Here is a 26,535-nt window from a genome sequence, read left to right on the forward strand (position 1 = left end):
ATACATATAGTATAAACACAGCAGTTTTTGTGTGCTGAGACCTATGAATATCTCCTCTTCTTTGACTTAGTTCAGCACTAAGTAGGCTCTGAGCCCCTTATTATTTTATCAACTTGATATCATTTAAAGCATAATAGAAAACAAGATCTCCTAGAGCGAGGCTGCTGCAGAGCCAATTCCCCTCTGTAAATTTAGCAAAATGAATGATGTACGCACTGGATATGCATGTTACTTTTGAATTCATCTATGGCTAATAAAGCAAGAGTTTTTATATCTCACTACTGATACAGTGAAATGAGAAAAATCTTGTTTTGCCTATAGGAATGTCCTGGCACACGAGTCTTGTTTTTTGCTAGATTTATTTGTGGCTTAAAAGAAGATAAATGTTGATGCTTGCATTCAGAGAAGTGAGGAAGGTTTTATCGTAACTGTTGCTTTCTCTTCTTCCTTGCACCTTTACCTCAGCAGTGCACCTGCTGGTTGTTAGAAAAACACATCACAAGAAAACCTATTCTATGAAGTCTCCAACTCTGAGTTATTCCAAATGCAGTTAATCTTTGAAATTTACTACAGGAAACCACTGTTCTTTGGTTCATGTATGTCTGAAAGTTCAGCTGGGGCTTTCTAGCAGTCCGGCTTGTGCTCCTATTGAGAGATTCACACTTAAATTAGCTTGTAAGGTGTTTGTGTTAAGTGCTTTGCTGGTTGTTTGCTTGTTTTTTAATGCAGTGTTAGCCACTGTACTGTTGCCAGATAAAGAAAAACTTTTGGTTGTTAGTGCATGTTGTTTAGAGGTACAGAAATGTTTGAGCAGAATTAGACAACTCTGTGGCTGAAACACTGAAATACAGGATGTCAGTCCATTTTGACAACTTAAACTACTGTGCTTATTATGGTAGCGGTGTCAACACGGGGGAATCTAAAAGTAAGAAAGTCTAGTGTAGATAAAGATGCCTGCAGTTTGTGGTGTTCAGATGAAAGGTGCTGCCATGTGTATATAGGTGAGTGCACTGAGGGAAGCATAAGGATTTGTTTTTTCTGTATTAATTTGTTTCCAGATTCCCAGCATATTTCTTTGAGTAGATCTAGTTTGTATGTGCTTCATGAATAAGTTTTCATGTGTCCTGGGCTTTAAATTGGCCCCAGCAAATAGGAGTTTACTAAAAGAATTTATTAAAGTAGTAGTAGTTGTCTATATAAAAATTGAGAAAACTCTTAACTATTCTGTTTGCAGGAGGGAGCAGGTACCCATTAGTCTTTGCTGGCTTTTTCTTATTCCTGAGTGCCTTGTTGGCACTTAATCTTCCTGCTTGGTAATATGCACTTGGTGTGGGATTCCAGCAGCCTTAGGCCCTGGGGTTTCAGAGTTCTATCTTTTCATCCACCCATCTGTTAGAAAGCTTTACTGTAAAATAGCATTGATACAGGCCAAGTGGGGAAATTCCAAGCAGCAGCATCCATGTGGGAACTGGGAAAGAGTTTCTCCTAAAAATATGAATTCTGTGCGATTCTTTCTGTTGTCTCTTCTAAGGACTGTTGAGTGGAAACTGAGGATATCCTGCACTGTGCTGGAGAACATGGTTGGCTTTGAATTCATATTTCTGTTAAATGGCATGATTTTTCAGAAGGCTTATTATCAGTGTTATGCTATCTAAACAGATCTTTTGAAGCTTATGTTTGCTGATTGGGCCATCAGTGTGTTAATCTGAATTGCTGTACACAATTGTATGAATGCAATTTAGATCATTATGAAAATGTTATCTTGTCAATCTTTCTGAGTCGTAATCAGCTACTGATTTCACAATTATCCCTCCTTTACCCATTCCACAGTTTTTCTTCTTAAAGTAGAAGATGGTAGGCATTTATTATTATAGTTATGCCCTGAGTTTTTTCTGTTTAATCCAAATTAGACATCAGAGTGAAAGGAAATGCAGGAAAGCAGTAATTTCCTTCTTTTGTTTTTTTCTTTTTCTTTCCTCCATTGCTTCTGTAGATTCGAAATCTTCCTCTTAAAAATGTACTCGCACACAGAAATTAAAATCTATGTAGGTCACTTAATTATAAGGCACACACCAGGTTTCATAACGTAGGTGCAGAGATTATTTTATCCCCAGTGGTGAGATACTGACTGCTTCTTTTATCAGAGCAGCTTGTTGGTTCAGTTTGTGCTTTACTTTCTAAGCAGCCTGTGCTTTGTTAGCCCGTGTCTTTGTGATACATGGTTCTCATCTGATGTCTGTTCTGGTGTCTGGTTTTGTTCTTCTTGTCACCTGTCCTTTCCTAATTCTCCAAGGAAGAAGGTATGGAATGCACGACTTGGGGCAATGAAGCATCAGCAAAGCATGCTTCTGGAACTGTAATTGGCACTGGCAGGTATACTCTACAGACCAACATACACTGACAGTTAAATCTGCCACCACAAATGGAGACTGAGCATTTAGCATATCTAGTCCAAAGATGGAAAAGAGAAAACATATGAGAGACAAGAAATGGAACTGAAAACCAACATAGTTTCAATGTAGATCCTGTTGTATAAATCTCACTTCCTTCAATGGAAGGACAGGCAAGCCTCTTACCTAGAAGAAAATCTGAAAGTCTAAAATAGTTATTAAGCAGTTAAAATACTCTTTTGTTTTTCTCCCTGGATTTAACTGTGTGTTGACTTCTCTTATCACCTTTGGTTCTTATTTCTGTAAAGTTATAGTCCTAAATCTTTGGATGCTTCTGTTCTTTTGGAGCTTATGTACTGAGAAAGTTGAAAACTTTCTGTTCTCTCTGGAAGCATCTCCTCTAATGTCTGTAGGTGTCTGTGAGCAAATGGGTGGATGCCTGGTGGCACACAATTAATGTGTGCATTATTAGAAACTAGTTCTTCATTCAGATGCGCTTTGATATGTCAGGAGAAACTTAAGTGAATGAATTAGTCTGGTATTATATTGTCACAAAGTATCCAGCAGACCCCGTGTATTTTACTTGTGCATTAAAGTTCTCACCTTAGTATTTTTAATTGATTTGGTTTCTTTCTTAACCACCAGCAACGCTTTCATTTTTTTTTTTTTATTCAATCTGTGTGCAACAGGTGAATACGTATCTATTTATTGTTTGTGTGGTTAAATATTGGTGCATGTCTTACTTGGTTTTTCAAGGGAAATGATCTGATGGTGTTTACCTGTGCAGTCTTTCACAATCCATCCCAAGGAAAAAAGTCTTAAATTGCATTTTACAGTACTGGTAATTCTTATTCATCCTCCTATGAAGTATGGCCAAGTCTTTAGTGAATTCAATACACCAGCTTGTAAAGAGGAATAAATTGCTATATGATGATTCTTTTTGGCTGTCAGAGTGCATCTCTGAAAAGGGAGTACTGCGTTAGATACGTGCAGGGGCATCCATCAGACATCTAGTAATGACTACTGCATCATTTGCTTTCCTTGCTTCTCGTTTCATTATAGACAGTCAAGTGCTTCACTGGGCTTCAGGAGATGCTAAAAAACAAAATTAGTGTTATAAAGGTGGAGAAACAGAATCCCCTATTTGAATAGTTGAAAACAGTGGTATCTCTTAAGACCATGTAATACAGCCCAGCATCATTACATGTTTAAGATCATGAAATAATGAAATTGCAATATCAAAAAGCTTACTCATGTTGATTATCTGCATTGATTGGCTGTTTAAATAAGTGGAAAATCTCCCTCAGAGCACTGTGTGAAGTTTTAAATCCATCCTTGGGTGCCCATCTGAAATGTAATCTCTGTTTAAGTTTATTGTTACCTGTCATTGGCAAGGGAGGAAATAAGAGTGTAAGATCTTGTTTAAACAAGGTCGTATAAAAGTTTCTTAAAGGATTGTTGAAGCCTGAGAGGAAAATGTTTTTAAAGTAATTACATTTCCTCAGGAAAAAAAACCAAAACCAACAACAAAAAGCCCCACACAACTATGGGTTGTTTGAATTGTTTTTCAGAGTTACTGCAATAGCCTCTGATTCGGTGCTTGTAAAGTAGTACTAGATTTACTAATAAATTTATGCAGTATCATTAAGTGGAATAACTCTTTATGGTTCTTATTATCTTTTCTCTTTGGAGACTATTCAAAGAGGCATCTGTTATGTAAGTGCCTGCAGTTGTTATCCAGATTCTGGTTTAAATTGTATATTACAGTTATTACAGTCATTGCTTCCAGGCTTGACATTGGGCTTGGTTTTTATTAAATAGATAATATGAGGTTGCACAGATAGAAGACCAGTAATTCTCTTCCGCTGTTGTAATAATTGACACTTTGTTTTGTTGACAGAAATTACTGAGTTATCAGGGGAAGAACTGGATGCTCTCCAGTCTTTTTGCATCACTAAGATAAGAAGGGTGCAGCAGGAGCTGATCTCTAAGCAGGCAAGTGGTGGCAAGTCAAAAAAGCAGCAGCGTGGATTCACATCAAGGGCATCAGAAGCAAGTGACCTGAACTGCATTGTTCCCAATTGGCTCATGAACAGAATCCGTCTGAAAAACTTCCAGGAGACCTTTAAGCAGGTACTGTGCGTGGTGATAACAGTGGTGGTGATTTATGGCATCAACTGAGACTGGGACAGTCAGTTACTGCAGTTCACAGTATGCCCCAGAAGCCTTGTTTTCTGGTTACATTTGCACCTGTTATTTATAGAAGTATTCTGTACATTGCTAGATTATGTAGTCTTGTTAACTCTAGTATTAAAAGAATTTCAAGGCACAAGCCAACCCCTGCCCTCAGCGTTCTTCCCGTTAGACATTAGTAATATTGAAAATCAAAGCATGTCCAATAGAATCTTGGTTTCCTCAGTTTCTTTGTACGATCTGATGTGCTTTTCTTTTTCACCAGCCCATTATATTTTCCCCCTTGTCAGGCAGGCATTCTGACACAACTCCAACTCTGCATCTGTCCAGAAGGTTAAGGCTGGTTGAGTATTTTGGCCAGCGATACTTACATTCTCACCTTGTGCGTGTAGATGGATTGGGATATCTGCTTATAGAGTCATCACCTACAGATGCCTTTACTCATAAATCTGAGCTTTGGCAAATGCCTGTGCCTTGCTTGAAGTTGGTACAGAACGTCTGTATTTGCCAAAGTGTTTCTGATTAAAAAAAAAAAACAAAAACAAAAAAGAAACCCCAAGGTTTGAATAGTAATTATGGTCATTTATTTTACTCTCACTCTACTATATGTGCTGGTTTTTATCTGTTGCCATATAACATAGCAGAAGTGACTGACATATTTCTCTGTTAGCTGGGTGAGCAGGTTGGAACACTTTTAAGTCAGTTCTGGCATAATGATTCTTTGAGGCTACCAGCTGAAATCTCAACCATATAAATAAGCAACCTGTGTTTTTTTATTCTACCCAACCCATCATTCTGTAGAATATGTGTTGCCTTTTCATTTGTATTGGAGTGTAAGAATACATTTTCTAAGAAAAATAAATTTAATCGCTGTTTCTGCTTCTGTGTTTGCCACCACATAATAACATCTTTATGCAGAGGAGGAATCAAGAGTAAGAATACAGAGGCTTCAGACATGGCTTTCTGGAACTGATTCCACTGCTCTTGTAGTAATGTATTAGGCCTATATAACAAGATGGAATCTGTATAAATAAAATCAGATAAAAATTATTGATAATTCCTAAACATATTGGGATTTGTGTAGTGTTATTAAATACACTCAAGGTTTCATGAAGAATAAACTAACAAATTAGTTCTGTTTATTTTTACAAAGAAAACTGCTAATAGAATTTTGTTTGTCTTCTGCTTTAGAGCTGCATGTAGTTGTTTGAACCAATTGCTTCAGAATTTATTTTCCTCTGAAAATTTGTAAAGATAATTGTAACCTCTATGGCTTGTACTTGACGCCTTATGTATATTATCAACATAGGTACTCAACAACAGCTTCATTACAGACAGGCTGTTGTATGTGGTGGAATTATTGCTGATTAACAGTTGCTGTTACTCAGTTGTGCTGATCAAGTCTTTGTACTCTCTTAGCTTGCTGGAATCATGGGATAAAACACATTCATTTAACTTAATTGAGCCTTCAAGAATCAATATATTAGCTGTTGTGGAAGACTGGATATCATGCACAGAGTAGCTCTCTGGAACATTAATTACTCATCAGGCAGGAGTAACTAATGGCTGATGGTATTTGCCACTAACAAAGTGTGCAGAAATTACACGGGTGAAATTGAAATTTATCATGAGCATCCACCCATGAGTTACACTACTTCAAGTGTTTTGTTGGCTGATGTAACTGCTCACAGATGTGTTAATTTGCAATCATACAACTTTTTTTGACTATTATAGTTAAGGTAGAAGAAATTAGTACTTTGTACACAGCCTCAAGTGTCAGGGAAACTTTGCCTGTTACAGGAAGAACTAGTGCAGCACTGTTCAGTACTACGGCTCTGAGATACAGGTCATTTTAAATGAAGCTGTCTATGTTATCAGGGCTGGATAGGGCAATGCATAAAGAAAAGCAAATATATTTAGGGTGGAGGAATTCAGACAGACTTATCAAGATGATGTGGTGACAAAGACTGTGAAATTATTTACAGCCTACAAAAGAAAATATTTCTCTTTAGATGCTGTCTATGTCTGTATTTTTATTGATTATTTTTATTGAGTAGCCATCTTGCTGGGACAGACACTGCTCATTGCATCACAGTCTCATCCTTCAGGTGACAGAAGCTCAAGTGCACAGATCTTCCCTGTGCCCTGACTGTAAGAAGAAGAAGGCAGAGCTAGCCAAAGTTGCCTTTCTCAGACAGAAGAAGATACTAATGGAAAGAGCTCTACTCCAGGAAAAACTGGAAGAACAAATTTACTCCAGAGTAAGCAGGCGTATCAGTATTTTGTTTAATAACACTTTTATACTTGCTATAACTAAAGAATTCTTAAGCCAGATTTTGCCCTAATGTATAGTAATGTAATCAAATTGATCTGAATGCACTACAGTTCAGCATGGAACTTGGCTCCATGTTGTAATGAAGCCATGAGACTCACATGCTGATCAAGTAATTTAAGCTTGCTTGACTTATGTAAGCTGAAGATCTTTTTCATGATGTCCTGGAACTGTTTTAGGTACCTTTTGATTAGTTCCCTGCAGTTTTTCTGATGGACTGTCTGTCCTAAACAAAATGGTGAATAACAGGATGACATAGGAGTTAGCTCTTCTCATTCTGGTCTTTTTCCAAATCCTTTGCCTTAAGAATTGCTGAATAAGATACTGCAACATGCAATGGATTTTATGGCAGCTGAGGCAGCTTGCTGCTTAGAGTCCCTTTCTAAGGCTTTTTCTTAACTGTGACAGGGATGTGATTTTATTTGGTCACTTGAATGTGACAACACTGGGAAAGTGACTTCTGGAAGAGAATTTGACTTTCACCAAAGATAGCATGTTGTTTCTGGTTATACATTTTGAATGCCAAAGTTTTCCTGTTCATAGAAACATAGGTGTACTTTGTGTATTCCCAAGTGTATACTGCTCTAAGGTGCAGTGATACCAGCTTTAGAGTAGAGCTTTTGCTTTTGCACATGACTGTGCATGTTATTTTTTTTTTTTTCTTTCTGGTAGTGTATGTCTTTGTTTTTTCCTCAAAATTGACTAAATTTTGCCAGGTGATTATCACTTCTTTCTAACTGAATATGGTAAAGTAAGGCCTAATGAAAAAATTGTGGGAGCTAAGAGAGGAGCAGGGGAAAAGTAGCTTTGCAGCAAGTCTTTTGTCATCTCTTCACGCACGGTGTTAGAACCACCGCTTGCAACACTGGAGGCCCGGGTTCGAATCCCCCCTGTGGCGCAAGTGGTAGAACTGCCGCTCTGCTACACTAGAGGGCTTGAATCCCGGGAGTTGGACTCAGTGCTCTCTAAGGTCCCTTCCAACTCGCACGATACTATGATACTATGATGATGATATACTTTGTGTAACATGTCGCAGTCACATACCTCCAAGAGTTCTGTTTCTGCATAATCTATGACAGAGTCTGGAAATGACTGATCTCTGCTGTTCTCAACAGATATGGTGAAACTTCCTTACAGGATTGTCTTCTCAGTGCTAACATAGGTTCATGCTTTACAGTTACACAATCTATTCTAGAAGGATTTTCTGTAATGTAAGCTGGAATTTATGGAATTCCCTGCCTGTTCTGTGGCTATTCTTCAGGACAGTGTTTCTCAAGGAAGAGTTCAACCACTTTTGATACAGAGTGAGACTGAAACAGGTTGTTTCTGAGCAGTGTATAGAAATGGCTCTCTGAAGCTCCAAAACTTCTGTCTATGAGCAGATTGGGACTTAGTGGACTGTACCACACATCCCATTTTTTCCTAGTAATGCTGGATTTCTGGGGTTTTTTTGCATCCATTTTATCTGTAGTTGAAATTTGAGAACTTCAGTCTCAAGTCAGGCTTCATTTTTCTCGCTTTTTTTCCTTCTCTGAAAAGGGCAGCAGATTTTTTTCCTTTATACACCTAGGGAAGAAACCATTGGGGAGCAGCCACTGTAGTGTATGAGCTGCACATTGCTATCGAGCTCTTTGTCATCTATGTTGGCAGCCATCCACAGAAGGTAGAAGTGATGTGTGGTCCCTAGTGACCAGCATAGCTTTCTGCTTGCATGCTGTATGGGCCAGATCACTGGCAACATTGTTCAACAAAGTTTTAAAACAAGATGCCTTAAAAATCTAGCAGAATTGTGATGATGGATACAGCCCTACCTAGTTGCACTTGAGGGACTGGATATATCTTCCAGTGGCAGACCTATGATACAAGTACATGACAAATGGCTGGAATCCAAAACCTAATAATATTCATGTCTCCTATTTATTTCAGGATGTGCTCACGCTTATAGGAGAAACACTCAGAGGTTTTCCTAAACTTTCAGAGGATCCCAGGAACTTATGGCAAAAGCTGAAAGGCAAAGGTCAGAAAACGTAAAGCCTGGAAGTAGTAAACAAAACTCAAAGACATAAAGTACTTGAAAAGTCTTCTGTGGGCAGCCATGTACTGAATGCTAGCTGTTGTGGATGTAACTTGTCAGTGATGAATTGGGTGGAGGTTTAATATTCTTGCAGGTGGAACCAGATATACCCAGTGTGCTGAAGTCTGGGTTATGATTCAGCTTTACACTTCCTCAGATGCAAATGTTGTATTGTAATCCGGCTGGGTTGGCTTTTCAAACTATGAAATCTGGCATTTTCTGTTATTAGTCTGACAAGTGATGAGGTTTTTTTGTTGTTTTATTATTACAATTTTTTTTTTTTTAAGGTTGCTTGTGGGATATCAGAACAGCTTCCGTCCATAAGAAAAATGATTTTGTTTTCTAGAGCAGGGAGGTGTAATTATTGGGTTTCAGCTCTATCTTTGCCCACTGTCTTGTGTTAAACTGGAAGTGAGAGTCCCAAGTGAAGGGGAAAAAGCAGGTTGCAAGTAACTATTGAAGGAAGTAAAATGAAATGGGTTATTTATAGAGCTGAAATAATGCGGCTAAAACAGAAATGAATCTGTAACACCGAGGATGCCAACAAGACAAATGATAATTAATTAATCATAGAACCTGTCTGGGTGAGGTGTCTAGGAGGAGAAAATGTAAGTTTATCATGGGATAAGGTGTTAAATAATATTTTTGGCAGTTTTTTAATGTACTTTGGAATTTGTTGTAATTTTACAGTGGTTTTCAAGATGGCAAAGACTATCTTTCAAAGAACATACCTGGATGAAAGCTGAGTATTCGGTGTGCATCCAAAGGAAATGGCTGGGGAGCTCAATGGGCTAGACAACAAAATCATTATTTTCGTTGTAGCCTAAAAAGATACTCGCTATTCTTTGGGCAGGAGTGCATCTCAGCTTTTTGATTATTGCTGACAGCAAGAGCTCGTTGCATTGCTCATGCGGTGACCTTGTGGCTATTGGACTTTCATGAGTCACAGTTACTGACTCTCATTAGTCTCTGGTTTCCTGGTTTCTGTGCACTTAGATCTCTGGAAGGCTGTGGAAATCTTGAAGGAATATTCTTATCTGTGAACTGAGTGCATAAAGGATGTTGCTGCTTAATAGTTCTGTTGCTTAATGAGAAAAATAGGATAACATTTCAATTTTTTAAAAAACTATTTTGGGGCATGAGTACGTACTGTTGCAGTTGATTTTGTATTTTATATCCTTTCAATTATTGTCTTAAATATGTTTATATTGTTTTTAAGAGCGCTGTGCAGCCTCTAGTTTTCATTTCCCACAAACCAGTGAAGAGCCTGAAAAGAAATGCTGGGATAAGGCTAGATATACCCACCTGTATTAGCAGGTACCTACCTTCTGGTGCTTATAAACCTACCTTGAATGAATTGATCCTAAGCAGATTGAACCCCAAGTGAAAATGTCATGCAACTCTAAGTTCTTCAAAGCTAGTGCTCTTCATTGCTTCCTTTGTGGTTTGTTGTGGGTTCTTGTAGGCCAGTGGGTTTTGCAGCCCATCGAATATTCCCTGAAAGGTGTCTTTAATTGTTAAATTGTCACTGCAGGTTATATAACTGTGTATGTAATGAGCAAGTTCCTGCTTGATTTTTCACATTACTCTCTTAGAAATGTCTGAATCCCATAAATCTCCTTCTAACCTTTTAAGCCTATTCATTTTATATATACCATCTCTGCTCCTTATTTAGCTTTGGACTACACTCCTTGTTTTTCTTGAGTCTTTTAAAGTCTCTAGTGATCTGCATATGGAAAGACAAGCAGCGTACCACAGTAATCTGTGTAGATTCTCATGAGGGCTGTCACATATATAGAACTGGTAATGAGGAATAATGATTTGAAAATGTGATTTTTTGTTGTTGTTGCCAGTGAATTCTTCTTTCAGCCCTTAGAAAAAGAACTTTGAGGCTCTTAAAGATGGGCTGATTATTTCCATAAGGGAAAAAAGACATTTTGGTGTTTTGCTTTCAGTGTATAGATCTTTTCATGGGAATACCAAAGTATTTCTGTCCAACTCTTTCCTCAAACCTTTATGTGAATGCATTGTTACGTGAGTTATATATTAGTTATTTGGGCTAGGTGTCTGACGGTATTTGTGTCTGTAAAATAGTGCTCATGTTCCCATCTCACAGAGGCTGTACAATTCCCTGTTTGCATAAGTGTCACAATGGCAACTCAAGTAGCTTCTCTGAAAAAGTCGAAGCCTGTATTGCTTATGCCTTTTGCTTGCCTTTTCTTACTGCTCACTGCAGTTGTTTCCTTTGACTCAGGTATCTGAATGCTTGTCTTGTGTTTTCCTGTAGCAGCTACTAAGGACATGAAATGGAATGAATGATCTGGATGTCTCAATTTAGTTCAGAATCCTGTAGCATCTGGGATTAGTGATCCAAAAACTGACATGGTGGCCAAGAGAAAACAACAACAACAAAAGCAAATGGTTTCTTTCTGTTTATAGAAGCTTCCCCTCTTGCACCATCCTCAGCAGTAGATTTTTGTTCTGATACAAAGAAACTCTGTAAAACTATGTTCAAGAAATATTTATTAACATGTAATATAAAATATCCCTTGTTTGTGCTTGCTGGCGTGTAAGAGGAGTAATGTTACCTCAAGGGTAATTCATGTGTTAAACAGCAGTATTACTGCAAGATCTGACTGTTGCTAGAAGTTCTGGGACTTCTGTTTTCTATACATATAACTGTTATGTAATCTAAGAATTTACTGGTCATGTAGAATAGATTATTTCTCTGAACTTTGCACTAACTTGGAAGGGTTTTTCATCTATGCATTGTTTTGTTACATATATGCTGGTAACTGATCTCATGTTGTTATACTTTATTATTGTATGCTTGGATAAAATTATGTTCCTCAAATTACCACTGAAGTCAGTTTCTTGTGGACTTGGCAGTATGATTTCCCCTCTCACTCTCCTCGTTTCTCTGTAGGAAAGCTGAATCTGACATCTAAGCTCAGTCATTCTGTGGTCATGTTCCCACCCATCTGTTGGAGCATGGGACTTTATCTTTGGGGAGAAACAAGTATAAACTGCCACATCACTTGCAATAGTTGACTGGCACTCATTGAATAGAAATGAATCTTCATTGTAATTAACTTGCCTGGGTATGGATTTCCAGATAACTTTGTGCTTTAGTCACCTGCCAGGTGAAACCACAGTGCTGTGAAATACATAGTCACTGAAAGTTTGAAGCTAGGAGGTCATCTTATCCCTTCTTGGGCAGGGCTATGTGAAGTAGGTGGGACCTGGTCCCACAGCTCCTGTAATCCTTATATTAATCTTGCATCTTTCAAACTATATTAGAAAATGAAATGCTTCAGGCTCCTTAGGGGCCACTGCCTTTTCCTAAACCCATCTCAGTCATAATTCTGTTGCATGACAAGAATTGCTTTAAGAATTTCTTGTTTTTTAAGCACAACCGGTTTGATCAGGTTCCAAGAAGAGGATCTGAAGCCCTTTTGTTCCTGCTAGGAGCTTGACAAAGCTTTGAGCTTTGATCTGGTGCCATTGAGGACAAGTTGCAGTTGGAAGGGTTCACGTCTCATTACGATGCTGCAAGGTGACACAGTGCCCAAATTCTTCTTCAGGAAAAATCTGAACTATCACTTTCTGTGCAGTTACTCTAAATCATATATGCAGATGTCAGGACTAGAAAGAATGCTTACAGCTATGCGTATTTAAAGCTTTTTGAAATATATGCGTGCTCTCCAAATTGTGATTTATTACTATTCATTATGATTTTCAGAAAATGACTTTTATTGTTTTCACTCAGTAAAAACTAACGTCACTGTAATACGTGCAAATTGTAACTGCATGCAACAGTGTTCTAAATGCTACTGTTTAGAAAAACTATAAATAAATTTGGGAGTATATATAAATCCTACAGATATTAAGTTAGCTGTGTCTTTATGCAACCAGCTAACTGTTCCTTTTTGCCATGCAACTGATTCTGGAGCTCTCTGCCTGCACCAGCAGCAGCATGATCTGTGTGGGGAGAGGCTGGGAAACGAGGGGGAGTGTTTCCTTCTGTCAGTGAGGTACCAGCTCCTGTCATTGGAGGGGTCCGTAGAATTGGTCAAAATACCTTTTGAATAAAAATAAATATATATATATATCCAGCTGATGGGCATGGATACCCTTTGCTTATTTATTCATTTATTTTGTAATAAAATAGCACTGTTTGTTCTCACATAGACTAGTGCGTGATCCATAAATACGTTTTAAAGTATATCTGTAGCATGTAACAGATCCCTTTAGAATATTCTGTGAAAATTCATATCTTTAGTTGATAGCACTTCAAGAACATTTACATCCTTCATCTTGACATTTTTAAATAGAACATTTTTTTGCCCACAGAAGTTTACAGCATCATCACAGTATTATAGCTTGTTTAAAAATACATACAGCATCAATGGTAATTGCAAGCAAGCTGTATACTTGAGCACGGATTTTGTTTGTAATTGTACATGTTTTATGCTTGTTAAAACAATTACATCTATTAGTATTACATCCACCACTTTGTTAGAAAATATTACTTATATGCTACTCACAATAGAGCTGTCATTTTTCTGAGACATATTACAGGCTATGAAAATAGAAACACGCCATTGTATAATTGGTTTAAAAATAATTACAAGCCCAATTGGAAAAGGAAAAAAAAAGTTATGTTAGGCTTGCTCTTGATAAGATATGTTCCGCTGACACTGGATGTCCTTAATCCACTTGTGGTTGGAATGCCACTAGCACCTCTCAGCACTGAATGATCAATGAAGGAAAACACTGACTGACCACTTGCAAGCAAACTCAGGGCTTGAGCCTGCGTGCGTCTGTCGCCGAAGGCAAAGTTCTTCAGTTATAGGCCTGCGGGGCCAGGCTGTTGCTTGCTGAATATCTGAATCTAATTTACTTAAGGTTGCGACTGGATTTCAGAATCTTCAGGTGGATGATTAGATGAGTGCAAGGTAACACAGCTCCATTGGTTTGTATCAGCTGTGTTGCTGGCATTAACCAAAGTCTGACCTTTTGCCTTCCGTGGGCAGGTGGATTTTTGCAAAGGCAGGAGTAACACAGTTCAACTTTCTGTATTAGTAATACAGCAGAGATTAAAAATACACGTCTGTGTTGGTTTTACTTTGCACAAATGAGACTAAATATATAAATATATATAATAAAGCTGTAGGAAATCTCCGAACTGCTAACAACTCTTATAAATGAGATAAAACAAGGATATATTTGCTTGGAAATTTCATAGTTTCCATTCCTTTTATTATTTCTAGGTAATGCAACAATATTTTGCTGGATCCTTTTTTCTTTTTCTTTTTTCTATGAAACGAGTCCAGGCGTGCTTTGAAAAATGCTCCTTTCGTGGTCTTTCTGATATTCCTCCTGTGCTTTCTGCAGTTTTTTGTCTCTGAGTTTCCACTTGTGAAAACAGTAGGTTACTAGGGATGTCATTATCAAAGAGAAAATAATAATCAGCACTACTATCAGTGCAATAGTGGATGAGAGGGACCCCTCTAGCTGCTTATTTTCAGTGTCTCTCGTTGTGTTTAATTTAGCAAAGTTCTCATATTCTGTTGAGGCCAAAAGTGTGGGTACAGGAACTTCTTTGAACTTGGGCCTCATTGGGATTCAGTAGCTTTTCTCACTCAGTCCAGATTTCTGAAGAAGCAAGATCTTTGGTTCCCTCGTCACCTGTGACGTTCATAAGACTGTTTTCTCCTCGGGTTCTCCAGTTGTAGATGAGGCTCAGAAGTTTTGTTTGTTTTGGAAGCCAGATAGCGTGAGAATAACAGTAAGTGCCACAAAGCTGACAGCACAGGTCATCTATATCCAGAGTGCTAAAGTCAGAAACCTTTGTGCAGTGCTCTCTACTTTATTGAGGGGTGAGGGGAAGCTGCTTGCTTGACTGCCCGTTTGTGATCCTTTATCTTTTAAATCAGATAATTGAAGAAAATGAATCAGTTTTCCAGCAACGTTGTGGTGGCACAGCTTATACTCAGGCTTAAAGAAAACCAACAACCCACAAGGTCTGCAGCAAGTGTAGTTTGTTTCTTGCACGTTTGTTCAGTGAGGTTTTTCTTTCTTTCCCCAAATATTCCTAAGAGTGTGTGAAATCAAAGGCAGATGCTTTTGTTGAGGGGCAGGTTTGGTTCTGCTAACATCACAGACATTAACAAAATCAGCTACAAAACAGCACTGATGTTAATGAACAGGGTTTTTTTATTTTTCCCTCTTTGATACTTGCTCTCACACCTGGCTTGTCCAGAGAGGATTCTGGTTTAGGAAGTTTGTCCTTTGTACACTGGAGTTTAGGAGATGTCCTCACTGATTGCAAATCTGGAATCTAGAAAAATGACCTAGGTAAAAGAAATAGCATAGGATTACTAAAGAGGTAAACTCCCTTACAGGCACTGAATTAATAATTCTGATACAATTTCATATAAGTTGGTTGGCTTTGATGCATGCTGTGTGTGACAGATCCTGAAATATGTGTTCGTCTGAGCACTTCTGAAGTTAGAAGAGCTGGTACGAGGAGGGGTTTGCATTGTCTGCCCTCTGCACCTCACTGTAGTTTTCAAAGCTAAACCTGACAGGGAGTGAGGCTGGCCCATTCTTCCTGGTTTCTGCTTCTGCTCGGGACAGTGGGATTTAGCCGAGGTTATTTTAATTTGAGGAGCTGTAAGCACTTTCAGAGCTATTTATTTCAAATAACAGATTGTTCTAAACCTCCTCCACCCCACTCCCAAATGCTTTCAGGCCAAAATTAGGTTTCAAAGATCTTGCAGCATAACTGTTTGTTCGGAGATGCTCTGTTGCATAGAATGCAATTGTAATTCATCCTCTTCATCAAAAATCCGTGGCGCATCCCACTCAGGCTAGCAGAGAACTGAGGGTCTCTTTTACTAATTAGCAGTGTTTTCAGCAGCACATTCTTGTTAGTAATAAAGACTGTTTACTATAAATTAGTATTCTGTTGATGTTAAAAGATGTAAATGAGCAGTTCTTGCCAGTTTGGAACAATATGTTCACATAGTCAAAAATAAATGCTGATTTTAAAGAGGGTTTAACAGCCAGATTTTACTGTTGTTTAGGACAAAAAATACGTGTTTGTAAAGCTCATTGAAAGTTTTTCATTTAGGAAGACAAGTGTTCCATGAGTTTAATGAATGTCTACATGTTGGATTACTGGCAAGGAATATATAAGGAGATTATGAACAACAGAATATTTTAGTGCCACCTTGTTATGTATTCAGCAACTTTCTTGGGTAGCCTGAAGAAATAGCAAGAAAATAACTTAAGAAACTGAGTGAATGCCCTTGTGTTTTATGAAGTAGCTGTGTCCACCACCCACGTGGATGGAAGTCCAGCAGGGCAGAATGTCTCAGCACTGATGAAAATCAAATGATTATGTACTTGCCTGAACCTGTGTTTCATCTCATCTGTATCCACAGCTATCAGATTCCTACAGGGAAGAAGTAAAGTCATTAAGCGTCAGGTACTGCTCAGTACTGTTCCAGATATGAGACTGGATGTTACCTTAATTCCATTTTACAATCAGTTTAGATACACATCTTCAACAACAAAGCAAAAATGCTTTGATTTTTAAGGTCTGCAAAATATTACTTGGGATTAACCTGCGTTTGGGGAGAAGGAGGCTGCTTTGATGGACAAAACACTGCCCGTTAGAACAGATTGACTGAGGGTTCTGTTTGTGGTGGTTCTGTGCACTATGAGTGACTGTGACCAAACCAATCAGTATCTGCCAGTAATACCGAATCATTAAGGTTTGAAAAGACCTCTAAGATCATCTAATCCAACATTCCCACTAACTCTGTCCCTTGGTGCCGTATCTACATGTTTCTTGAAAACTTCTGCCAATAGTGGCTCTACTGCTTCCCTAGGCAGCCTGTTCCTGTGCTTCTCCTTCTGAGAATTTTCCTGATACCCAACCTGAACCTCCCCTGGTGCAATTTGAGACCATTACCTCTTGTTCTATCACTAGTTACCCAAGAAAAGAAGCTGACCCTCTCCACCCCCACAACCTCCTTTTAGGAAGTTGTGGAGAGTGATAAGGTCTCCCCTGAGCCTTCTCTTCTCCAGACTAAACAATCCTAGTTCCCTTAGCTACTACTCATAATGCTTGTGCTCCTGACCCTCCACAGCCTCGTTGCTCTCTCTGGACATGCTCCAGGGCCTCAATGGTTTTCTTATAGTGAGGGGCCCGTTACTGAACACAGTACTTGAGATGTGGCCTCATCAGAGCTGAGTACAAGGATGCAGTTACCTCCATGCTCCTGCTGGTTCCACTGTTTAATACAAGCAGGAATGCCATTCGAATTCTTGGTCACTTAGTTGCACTTCTGGCTCCTGTTCATACGGCTTTCAGCTAACAGCCCAGATCCTTTTGCTCCTTGCAGTTTGCCAGCCACTCTGCCCCATGTGGTCATGAAAGTAGGGTGGTCAAGCAGGAACTGCCTTTCATGATTCCATGCTAGCTAGGCCTGATTTTCTGGATAACACATGCTTTGTGATCTCATTCAAGATATCTGCTCCATGACCTTCCCCAGTACTGAGGTCAGGCTGACAGATCTGTAGTTTCTCCTTCCAATGATTTATGTAGACAGGCATCACATTGGCCTAGTTTTCTGGACCTCCCCAGTTGATCAGGACTGCTGATAAATGCTGGAGAGTGTCTTGGAAACCACTTCGTCCAGCTACTTCAGCACCCTTGAATGGATCCCATCTGGCCCTATGGACTTCTGGCAGTCCATAGTTAGCAGGTTGCTAACTGTTTCCTCTAGAATTATGAGGGGTTTATTTTGCTCCCCATCTCTATCTTCCAGTTCAGAGGGTAGAATTATGGCAATGGTAACTCTCCATTTTCATTTATTTTGCTTTTAAACTTCTTGTGGGGCAAAGATTGCTTTATCTTTTGCATTACACTGCAGTAATGTTGTGCTGTATCTGAAGCAGAAAAAAATAGAGGGATGAAAAACTGAGCTTTTTTAATCCATTGTGGTACTTTCCATCGTGCATGCAAGAACTGCAAAGTGGTGGAAAGTGGGATTTCTTTAGAGCCAGCACACTGCTCAGACTAGCTATTGCAGTGCTGTCATCTGGTTTGAATGATGATTGAATAACATGATGGTTGGTATGCCTGGTATAACTTCTTCAATATCTTGCAGATGTAAGAGGAGTCTTAATCTTCACTTGTACTGGCTAAAGGCCTCCTCCCTCTGCTAATCGAATTGGAAGGGTCCTGAACTAGTAAGGGCTAGAGAGCTGTGAAGACTGGGGCATGGTGAGGCTGGAGAAATGGGTAGAGGGGAAATAACACAAAGTTTAACAAGGGGAAATGCAAAGACATGATCCTGGAGTGGAATAACCTTATGCAAAGTGTGCGTTGATGGCCACCCAGCTAGGAAGAAGTTTTGCAAAGCAGGACCTGGGGTTCTGGAGGACGCCTAGCTAAATGTGAGCCAGCTGCATGCTCAGTGGCACCCTGAGATGCATTATAAAGAACATCTCCAGCAACTTGAGAAGGTGATTATTCACTTGTACACAGCAGTGGAGAGACCACAGTAGCAGCAGTGCTAAATGTTGTAGCATAGCTCATATTACAACGTTCTACTGACATTTTGGTTTCTGAAAAAGAGTCAAACCTCTAGTATTATGCTTAAGTTTAGAGAGGACTGTTGACATTATCTGTTATTGTTGTATTAAGTACACACACACTGAATGTATGTTTCAAGTTTCCATCTACTGAAGACTCATCTGCATGTTCTCTCGAGGAAACTTTCCATTTAAAAAAATACCCCAAACATTCTTCAGTATCTATGCTCTGATTTAATTCAAACAGAGAATAAATTGTTCTTACATTGTTGGGTTGTTTGCATGTGTGAGTCATAAGTCTACAGTGTGTTTTGTCTGAGAATTATAAATATGCAAACTAGTATCTCAGGAATTTCCATTAACATTTAATAGCATATATTAGAATGGCTCAGGTGTGTACACAAGAAAAAAAAAAGTGATTTTTGTCCTGGAACAAACAGTGAACTGGATTTGTTTGAACAAACTTTTAATGCTTTTAATGAAAATGTGTTAAAATATCTATAAGCTAAATACATGGTATGTGCCCTTACCTACACATGGGCTTTGTTACCATGGCTCATGTTTTCATACCTTTGTGTTTTAGCAAGTTAATGTGTGAAGGGAGGACAAAACGTGCTCCTGATTTTGTAATGTCCTTGAGACAGCTGTTGTCTTTTGTTTGGTTTTCCAAGTTTGGTTTCTGAAAGTATCATGCAACATACAAGGGAGAAACAAAGGGCATTAGTGACAAATCAGTCTCAAATGTGATTTCGGTTATTGGTGTCTGTCAGATGCTGAATTATGGAAAGAAGTAAGAATGTCGATCATCAGCTTTCTTTTTTTTTTTTTTATTTCACTGAGACTAATTGTCATTTTATGAGGGCAAAACTTACCTCTCTGTTTGATAGTGATTTGGTAATGAATAATGTTTCTAATAAAAAGAATAATGAGAATTTATGCTGAATCCTTAAGAGCACATAAAATCAGAATGTTCATTTGGAGGCCAGACTTGCACTTGTATGGAGGTTTAGTTTCCTGTTTTGTTTTGTTTTTTTCCTGTTAGGTTAACTTTGTTTTCTGTTTCTTTGTTTCAGCTGAAGGAATGACCACATTCCGTGAACGTCTGAAATCTTCAGCTTCATTGAAAGAATGAGGACCAGAAATTTTAAGTGAGGTACTGCAGATTTGTTGTTTTAATAGGAAGCCGATTGTTAACCTTTAGCTTAACTCACATTTCTTTCCTGTGACTTTTTGGTTTTATTCACGAGGAAGAAAGGTTGATAAGCACATGTAAACCACTAGAAAGTGAGGCAATTTTATGATACATTTCTCAAGTGAACACAAAAGCATCTTTTCAAAGATCACTGACCTGAAACTATAAACCCACAACTTGTGAAGTAATATCAAAAATCTCTTTGATTACTGGAGGAGGAGAATCTTTGGTTTCTATCCTGTGTGTCTCTTTCATGTGCTGAAGCACACACAGCATTTTCAAATCAAATGCTGAATTCCTTCTAGCATTTCTATCATCTTTAATAAGTATTGGCTTTTTAATGTAGTTTCGGGCTTGCTTTCTTTCTGCCTTCAACTTGTATAAATTTTCTGCTGCCTTTCAAATCGTATCTTCTGTTTTTATTGCATTACAGACGATTGTGCTTCCTCTCTCTGTATTTGCATCTTTTTGATGTGAAAACATTTGTATGAAATGTATCCGTCATGTACTAAACCTGTTATGTAAATGATTCTTTTCTCCTCCTTCAGAGCTAGTGAAGCAAGACATCTACTAATACACTTGTGCACAAAATTGCAGATGAAAGCTGGAGTGAGAGTGAGAGCAAATGAAAGCAGAGATGAGAGAGGGGGAATGGGAGAAGAGCAGACGGGAGGAGGGACTTCAGAAAGTGAGATGTAGCAATGAGGAAGGACTTCAGAAAGTGAGGTGTAGCAGTAAGTTGCTACTTATTTTTCATTGCATCATCTGTAAACTTTTATATAAAAAGAAGGGATGGATTTGATGGGTATTTTAAATGCGTACATAAGAACACTGTAGACATTTGATGATTTTCACACTGTATAATTGGACAAGAGGAATGACTTAGAAGTAAAAGAGGGGAAATTTAGGTAAGATGTTAGGGAGAAGCTTATTCAGAAGGTGGTGAAGCACTGGCACTGCTGCCCAGGGAAGCTGTGGGTGCCCTATGTCTGGAGGCATTCAAGACTGGGCTGGATGTGGCCCTGGGCAGACTGGTACGGTGGGTGGCAATCCTGCCTGTGGCAGGGGGTATGAACTAGGTAACCTTCAGGGTCCCCTCCAACCTGAGCCATTCTATGACTCATTGATTTTCAAAATGCTTATACATACTAGTACAGATCTGTCTTTATCTTTGGATGTTTAAAATACATTTGGAAATGTTGAGGTTTCAAGTCTGATCAGGTTTCAGCTAAGAGCCAGGTTTCAGAATTCCCAGTAGGTTCTGTGTACTTTGAGGATATGGAATTAAATAATAAACATTGGGTTGCTACAGCACAGCAGCATACTTCAGGTGTGTTTATAACAATATCGTTGGATTTGTAAGTGTTAAGTGCCATAGATTTATTGTTTTGTTTCAGGATCACTACAACCTTTTTTATTATTTGTTTGTCTTCCTTGTAAATCTAAAAACAAAATCCAGAATTGATCTATGTGAGATTTTTACACTGAATCATTCCTCAGAAACTTAACTTGCCTGATACCCTTGCTATTATGTGCAGTGATATAACAAGCAACTTCAATGCAAATTTAAACAAGTCAGTTTTGTAATTAAGGGTATAAACTTGTGCCTCTGTTTCTTACAATGCTTTACGCAATTTTTATGCCAGTGAGCAAGAAAACTCTGCTTTTAACATTCGTTCAGCCTGCTCTGTCTTCATTATACTTTGGAATTCAGTGTAAGTTTTCTTGAATGTCTTACGGTTTTGTGTTGAAGTTTCCTCTTCACCCATGCAAGAGGAGGGAAAGACTGCAAGTTTTGGAAGCACTTGCATTACCTCATTCCAGCATTGGTCAGATCTGTAAATCAACAGAAAGTTTAATCTCATTCCTGTAAAAGGAGTGATGTCTGTTGGGATTCTGACTCTCCCTTAAGCTGGAAAAGGCTTCAATAACTTTGAGGGACAGGCTGTGTATGACAAAAACAACTTCAGTGCAGATCCTGATACCATCTTACCTCTGCATTGAGAGATGCTGAGCAAAACAGCCTCTGTTGATTGGGATGGGAGCTGCAGGCTGTAAGCTCTGCTTAGGATGTTTGCTTTTTAGTTACTCCAAAACACCTGACGTGGGCAGGTGTCTATGCTTAACGTGGACTGTAAATATAACGTACTGTTTTCCTGGGTATTTATTTCATAAGAACCCATATGAAGCTACTTCTGCTTTTTTTTTTTTTTTTTTTAAGGTTTTAATTTTAATTAAGTAATTGCTGAAGAGTGGGGCAATTAAAGCAACAGACTCATGAGACTTAAGTTCTCTTTGAAATTGATACTTATCCCATGGTTTGATTAGTGACTCCTTGTGATGGCGTAACACACTCATTTAGTATAGCTATGATTTGATAAATGCCGGTATCTTTTCAGGTGTGATCACAGCCTTCTCATAACTGCATGTTTTTGCAAATACTGCTTTTTGTGCCTGCAAAATTCAAACCCTTGTGGAAGCAGCCGATGCCTGTTACCATTAAGAAACTGCAACTAATTCATGCTTGACAAATTCCCATCTCAGATCAGTGCTAGCAAAATATACCTGCTTTGTCTGTTTGGTGCTGTAAAGAAAGTTTATCATCCTGATCGATGAAATCTTAGTATAATATTTTTAGGGTAGCTTTGAAACTGAGTATTAAAAGCTCCCAATTGGCATGCTGGCTGAGGCTTATGAATGCTGCAATAAAACATGTTGGGAAGAGACATACATGGTCTCTTAGCCCTTTCAAGTGCTCATATCTGGGGAAGGGGTTGGAGTGTATTTTTTTGTTTTGAATTGAAAAACAGCGCTGCATCATAGTGCTGTTCTCTGAGCAGTTGAGCAGATCTGCTCCTTTGTGTGATGCTCATTTAGAAATAGTTTTTTAAAATGCAGTGAATCCTACATTGAGGTTTCTTTTCTCCAGACAGCACACAGCATCCCTCTTCTCAGAGGATGGATTTGCCAGATAAGCCACCCTCTGGTTTTCCTTATAAAGGAGCAATCTTCTATTGCCAGCTGTAAAATGTACCCTATAAAAAACACACGCTTTTTTTTTTCCTTTTGAGATTTTTTTTCTGTGGTTACTTTTTTTTTCTAATTTAGTTGGTATTCATTTCTTTTTCACAACGTTCTTCCCTGTTCTTCCCACACACCCTCAAAACTAGGGGCAATTACAGCCTGTACTTGGAGAGGCAGCCTGTAAATTCTTCCTTTAGTCTGTATTTCAAATGCTTTTTCTGTGAAGAAACAAATCCTGAAGTACAGACGATTCCTTAGTCCACGCTGATGCTTCAGCTCTGTGATTTTTCCACTTGTCTGTTTCTAGGATCAGTTTGTTCTTAGGCTCTCATTTACATTCTTTTGAGTCAGAGCAAATACTCACCAGTCGAGGTCCAAGTTGAATCCCAGGGTAAGTGAAAACTTGAAATCAGTTTAGAGTTGAATTCAAATGAACAAAATCCTAAGAAGCTTTGTAAAATAGGATTTGAAGGCAATCAGTCGCCTTTTCATTACAGTCTCATTTCCTTTGCAGGTGAAGAAAGATTCTGATTCTGAGCTAATTGGTTGTGAAAAGAAGATGAACAAATGAGATGTGTTTATTTTTTATCCCCCTCTTGCCTCCTTTTTAAATTGTTCTTCTCTTTTTTGTGTGCTTCCCTACTGCTGGTAAGGAATGCAATTATGGATGGGACACTTCACAGCCTTTCTATAAAACCTGCCAAGATTGAAACTCCCGCAGGGATAGCATTTTTTTAAATGTACTGAAGAGCAAGAGATTGTTTGAACATTCAGATGTTCATCCAACTCATTTAGAAAGAAAACTCTTCTCCTTCCATCCGGTGTGCCTGTTCTTGATGGATAGCTCCAGTCTAGGAATACAACATATTCGGGACTCTGGGGATTTTATCTTTGAAATTGTGCAAGAGAAATACCAAGTTAAAGGGTAGGAGGAAGCAGAGGGGGATGGAGGGGGTGTGATGAATGTCATTTGTGATGCAGCTACCTTGTACATTTCTGGAATAAGATCACATTTATTTCCCCATTACATGGTCTGGGACAGTCTCTGTGAAACAGAGAGTTCTAGGCAAGCAGTGAGCACCCTTCTCTGCTGCCCTCTTCTCTCCTGTCCCATAATTAAAGTACAGGTGCTTTGTCTTTTGGGCAAAAAGAGCCAGCGTGTGGTCAGCTGGTCCCTCCTCTGAGCCTGAAGAAGTAGGCAGTTGGGGAAAATGGAGTAAAGACTTCCTTTAGGCACTCGGTGCTTATTAGTGCAGACTTTTGTTTTAGCTTGAAATCACATCCCAAACTGGGGGCAAGTTATGTGAAATGCATTTGAGGTAACACATTAGAGGCAGTGAGTGCAGCGCTTTAGCTGTGAGTGGGAGGGGATGCAGGGCACTGAGGGGAACCCCTTTGTGTGGGTTGCGGGGTTTGGTCTGCATGCACAGCAAGATGTACTGACCCGGTGTGGGCATGGAGGGCAAGGAGTGGGCACGTCTTGGCAGTGAGCAAAGGGCTGGGGAGCCCTGAGCTATAGGTGAGCAAAGGGCTGGGCTCCTGGGGCAGTAGGTGAACAAAGGCTGGAGGTCCTGAGCTGTGTGCCTGCAGCCCTGGATGCTGTGCTGCACAGTGCTGTGCCATGCCAGCTCCGCATGCTGGTACCGCGGGGCTGTGCCATGCCAACCCTTCACGCTTGGGTACCGGCCATGGCACCGGTTACCGCACCGTGCCGGCCCCACGTGCCAGCCACCGCACCGTGCTGTCCGGTGGGAGGCTGCGGAGGGCTGAGCTGGATGCAGCTGCTCTCCAAGGCACCTGTCTGCCCAGCCAGGCAAGAAGCATGTCTGCAGCGGGCAGTTTCATCGCTCAGGTTTTTTTTGCTGCCGTGTTTTGCACCACATAATGGGAAAATCAGCTTTATCGGGAAAACGGCTCATTACGTCGATTCCCTCTGAAAGAGGCTCACACGCCTTCTGCATAATGGGGAAGGAAGGGAGGCTTTTGACTTTGCTCATTTTAAAAAAGATTGCAACCCCTGCCCCCTCCTCCCTCCTCTTTCTAACGAGACTCCGGTTCCGCACAAAGGATTCATCATAGCCATGCAGCACTCACCTTCTCTGGCCACATCTTCCTCAGCCTGGTGGGCTACTTTGAGACGGGGAGCGCGAGCAGCGGCATGAAGCTGGAGCCTGGCTGTGGAGCTTCCCAAGCCCCCGACGCCTGGGTGCTCTCGTGCCCCTCGTTCCTTACAGCAGAGCAGCTGAACAGGCGCCGTACTTGTGCTGCAGCTGCGGGGAGGGTGGAACCACTCCACACACCCTCAGCAGCGCTCGCTGAGCGCAGCCAAATTTTTCAACTTTATTTAGGGGGAAGAATAGATCACATGGGAAGCTTCACCGAACGGGGAGGAGCGTGTTAGTGCAGAATCAGGTCACTAACATAAAAACCCAGGAGTTAGTCACAGACACAAAGATTAACGGTGCCAGCATAATCCAGGCATGAAAAGCAGGCTGAGACAAAGGCGAGAGATGCTTATGGGAATTGAGTGCTTCTGTTCGCCTCCCTTATCTGTGTCATTAAATGGGGTAATCTTTTGTTCCTTTTATCAGGTGAGTTTTCCTAATTGAGTTAAGAAATAGAGTGGAACGTAGAAGAAATGTTTTCAGCTTCCAGCTAATTTTGAGCACGGTCCCCTCAGCTGTCAATTTGGCTTTTCCACTGGCTTTTTTTTCTTATAGTATCTCAAATGCTTGGTTTGTCCTTTTTCTGCTGTGTTGCATCAACTGGGTCCCAGATAGATGCTACAGACTCATTCCAAAACGGACGCATGCCCACATAAAACAGCCTGGGTTGGATAATGGTCTCCGACTCCAAGCTTTTATTTCTTGCTCAGACAAAGGCAGGAAGGCTGCTGGCTGATCCCATATCGTCCCACTGGCTGACAATTAAGTTTCAGACACGTTTTTCTCTGATCTGTCATTCCTGAGGAGATAGTAAAGCTCCTATGAGGAGCATACGTAAAGCAGGTGTCCCTGTGTGCCAAGGACTGCAGCAGGATTCCTACTACTTCTAATATGTGTTTTAATTTATCATCAGTGATGCATTCAAAAAGCTTCTGATGTATTTAGGTTATTTAGAAACCCAAACTCAAATGTAGATTCCTAAATGTGGTTACCAAAATGCACATCTATCTTGTGAAGAAGTGGGCCTGACTTTGATAGGTGCTAAGCAACTGTTTTGCATTTCCGTCTGCTTTTACGTCACATCCCACCTTCTGCCTCCTTCCTCCCGTCCACATTTGTAAGAAGAAATAACCTTGGGAAAGTAGGCAGTCTTCTTTGCTTACAGAATCATCCTGCCCCAAAGAACCCAAATGCATGATTCCAGACAAAGGGGAAATTAGGAATGCAGCGGCTTGCCGCTACAAAAGGCAAGAGGCTCCATTTGTATGGTTTGTATAAAGCTGCAGGACAGCTTGTGCACTGTGTGCCCCAGAATTACTCAGTCATCTTAACAGTTGCACCTGTCTACAGAGTAATTGTGCCTCCTTCAGCCTGCAGACAAATCAGCCAGCTGTGGCAGTTAAAGGCTGAAACAAAGTGTTGATTCCCAGCAACTTGCTAACGAAGGGCTCAGGTTAGTTTGTAGGGTCCTCTGGGTTGGGAGTCGTGTTAGTCGAGCTACCAAACCAAGAAAAACAACCTCCCTGTCAGTATAAATCAAAATATGTAGCTCT

At 39.8% G+C, this 26,535-nt stretch overlaps 1 protein-coding gene and 1 long non-coding RNA gene across 4 annotated transcripts in view; one reads left to right on the forward strand and one right to left on the reverse strand.

Annotated features, from left to right (window-relative positions):
- C4H8orf48 (chromosome 4 C8orf48 homolog) overlaps positions 1–26,535 on the forward strand; it is a 39,041-nt gene that overhangs the window by 7,141 nt on the left and 5,365 nt on the right. The window contains exons 4-9 of one of the 3 annotated variants that reach the window (XR_011903332.1): positions 4,291–4,523; positions 6,692–6,844; positions 8,842–8,932; positions 10,209–10,306; positions 11,277–12,518; positions 12,555–13,671. Coding sequence is in view for 2 of the 3 variants with exons in the window: in XM_072334059.1 (XP_072190160.1) it covers positions 4,291–4,523; positions 6,692–6,844; positions 8,842–8,932; positions 19,675–19,733 (536 nt within the window). In the remaining variant the exon portion in view is untranslated. Of the gene's footprint in view, positions 1–4,290; positions 4,524–6,691; positions 6,845–8,841; positions 8,933–9,679; positions 13,672–19,674; positions 19,755–26,535 lie in introns of those variants that run through there. The other 2 variants (XM_072334059.1, XM_072334060.1) reach the window with 2 other exon arrangements.
- On the reverse strand, positions 13,101–25,306 carry LOC140250935 (uncharacterized). Its single transcript, XR_011903333.1, has 3 exons — positions 24,912–25,306; positions 16,407–16,451; positions 13,101–15,345 (listed from the first exon to the last, which is right to left on the reverse strand). It is a non-coding gene; the product is annotated as an uncharacterized lncRNA (long non-coding RNA).

This window comes from Excalfactoria chinensis, chromosome 4 (genome assembly GCF_039878825.1).
Source record: "Excalfactoria chinensis isolate bCotChi1 chromosome 4, bCotChi1.hap2, whole genome shotgun sequence".
Classification (NCBI taxonomy): domain Eukaryota; kingdom Metazoa; phylum Chordata; class Aves; order Galliformes; family Phasianidae; genus Excalfactoria; species Excalfactoria chinensis.